General features: G+C 38.4%; 1 protein-coding gene across 1 annotated transcript in view; it reads right to left on the bottom strand.

Annotated features, from left to right (window-relative positions):
* dennd4b (DENN/MADD domain containing 4B) overlaps positions 1-1,098 on the bottom strand; it is a 45,892-nt gene that overhangs the window by 35,520 nt on the left and 9,274 nt on the right. Inside the window, exons 4-5 of the mRNA XM_016253204.1 lie at positions 477-546; positions 197-366 (exon numbers count right to left, since the gene is read on the bottom strand). Of these exons, the coding sequence (XP_016108690.1) occupies positions 197-366; positions 477-546 (240 nt within the window). The remainder of the gene's footprint in view (positions 1-196; positions 367-476; positions 547-1,098) is intronic.

Genomic DNA, 1,098 nt, shown 5'->3' with positions numbered 1-1,098 from the left:
CACACACACATACACACACACACACACTAACTCACAAACCGTGATACATTTTGTTTTTCAGGATTCGCAGATGAATAAAAAGTTCAAAAGAACAGTGTTAGAAATATTTTGTAACATTATAAATATCTTTACTGGCACTTTAGATTTTTTTTGTTAGTTGTTATTGGTTTTATGCTGAATAAGCAGTGGGACGGACCTTGTCTCCGGAGGCGCTGGTCAGGACGAAGGTGGAGAAGATGGGCAGCTGGTATTTAGTGTTGAGCGGCCAGCTCTCCACCGTCACTCCCATCGGCAGACAGAAGACCGGAACAGAGTCCGGCAGCGGAAACGACTCCAGATCCTCCTCAGGATAGCGACTGATCAGACCTGAACACACAACACAGAGAGAGAGACACAAACACAAACATTCAAACAGAGAGAGACACACGTGCTTACAAACTCCAGACAGAGTGTGAGTGTGTGTTTGTGTCACTCACCTGCCTCATACACCAGAGCGTTTGCTTTAGCCACTGAACGCTTGTAGCAGAGATACAGCGCTGGACCCCACTGAACACACACACACACAAGCAATCAAGACCAACAGAAAAGAAACCGAGAGTTAGAGAAACAGACAAATAAAGCAGAAGAGTAAGTCCACAACTGACGGTGTTTTCTGAAGCGTGTGTCAAGAGGAAGGAGAAGCAGATGTGAACAGAATTACAAGCTCAGCGCTCGTTTAACACATTGAGACACATTTAAACCCACTGCATACTAACACACAGTAGTGCTCACAAGTTTGGGCTCAGTTAAAACAAGTCTCTTCTGTTCACCAAGGATGCCTTTATTTGATTAAAAATACAGTAAAAACTATTTAGAATAAATGTTTTCTGAGTGAATACACTGTAAAATATCATTAATTTCTGTGATCAAAGCTGAATTTTCAGCATCATTACTAGTCTTTTTATTTTTTCATTTTTATTTCATGTATTCTAATTGTTTTGTTAGCATTTTTTGTAGTTTTATTTTGTTTTATTGGAGATATTTTTATTTTATTATTCTATTTCATGTTATCAAATATACAGTAAAAGTGTAATATTATAATAATGTAATGTATTTCTG

The sequence above is a fragment of the Sinocyclocheilus grahami genome, unplaced genomic scaffold, assembly GCF_001515645.1.
Source record: "Sinocyclocheilus grahami isolate Dianchi unplaced genomic scaffold, SAMN03320097.WGS_v1.1 scaffold1164.1, whole genome shotgun sequence".
NCBI classification, from domain to species: Eukaryota; Metazoa; Chordata; class Actinopteri; order Cypriniformes; family Cyprinidae; genus Sinocyclocheilus; species Sinocyclocheilus grahami.
Note: the sequence above shows the minus strand (reverse complement) of the source record. Positions and strands in the feature narration are given on the sequence as shown.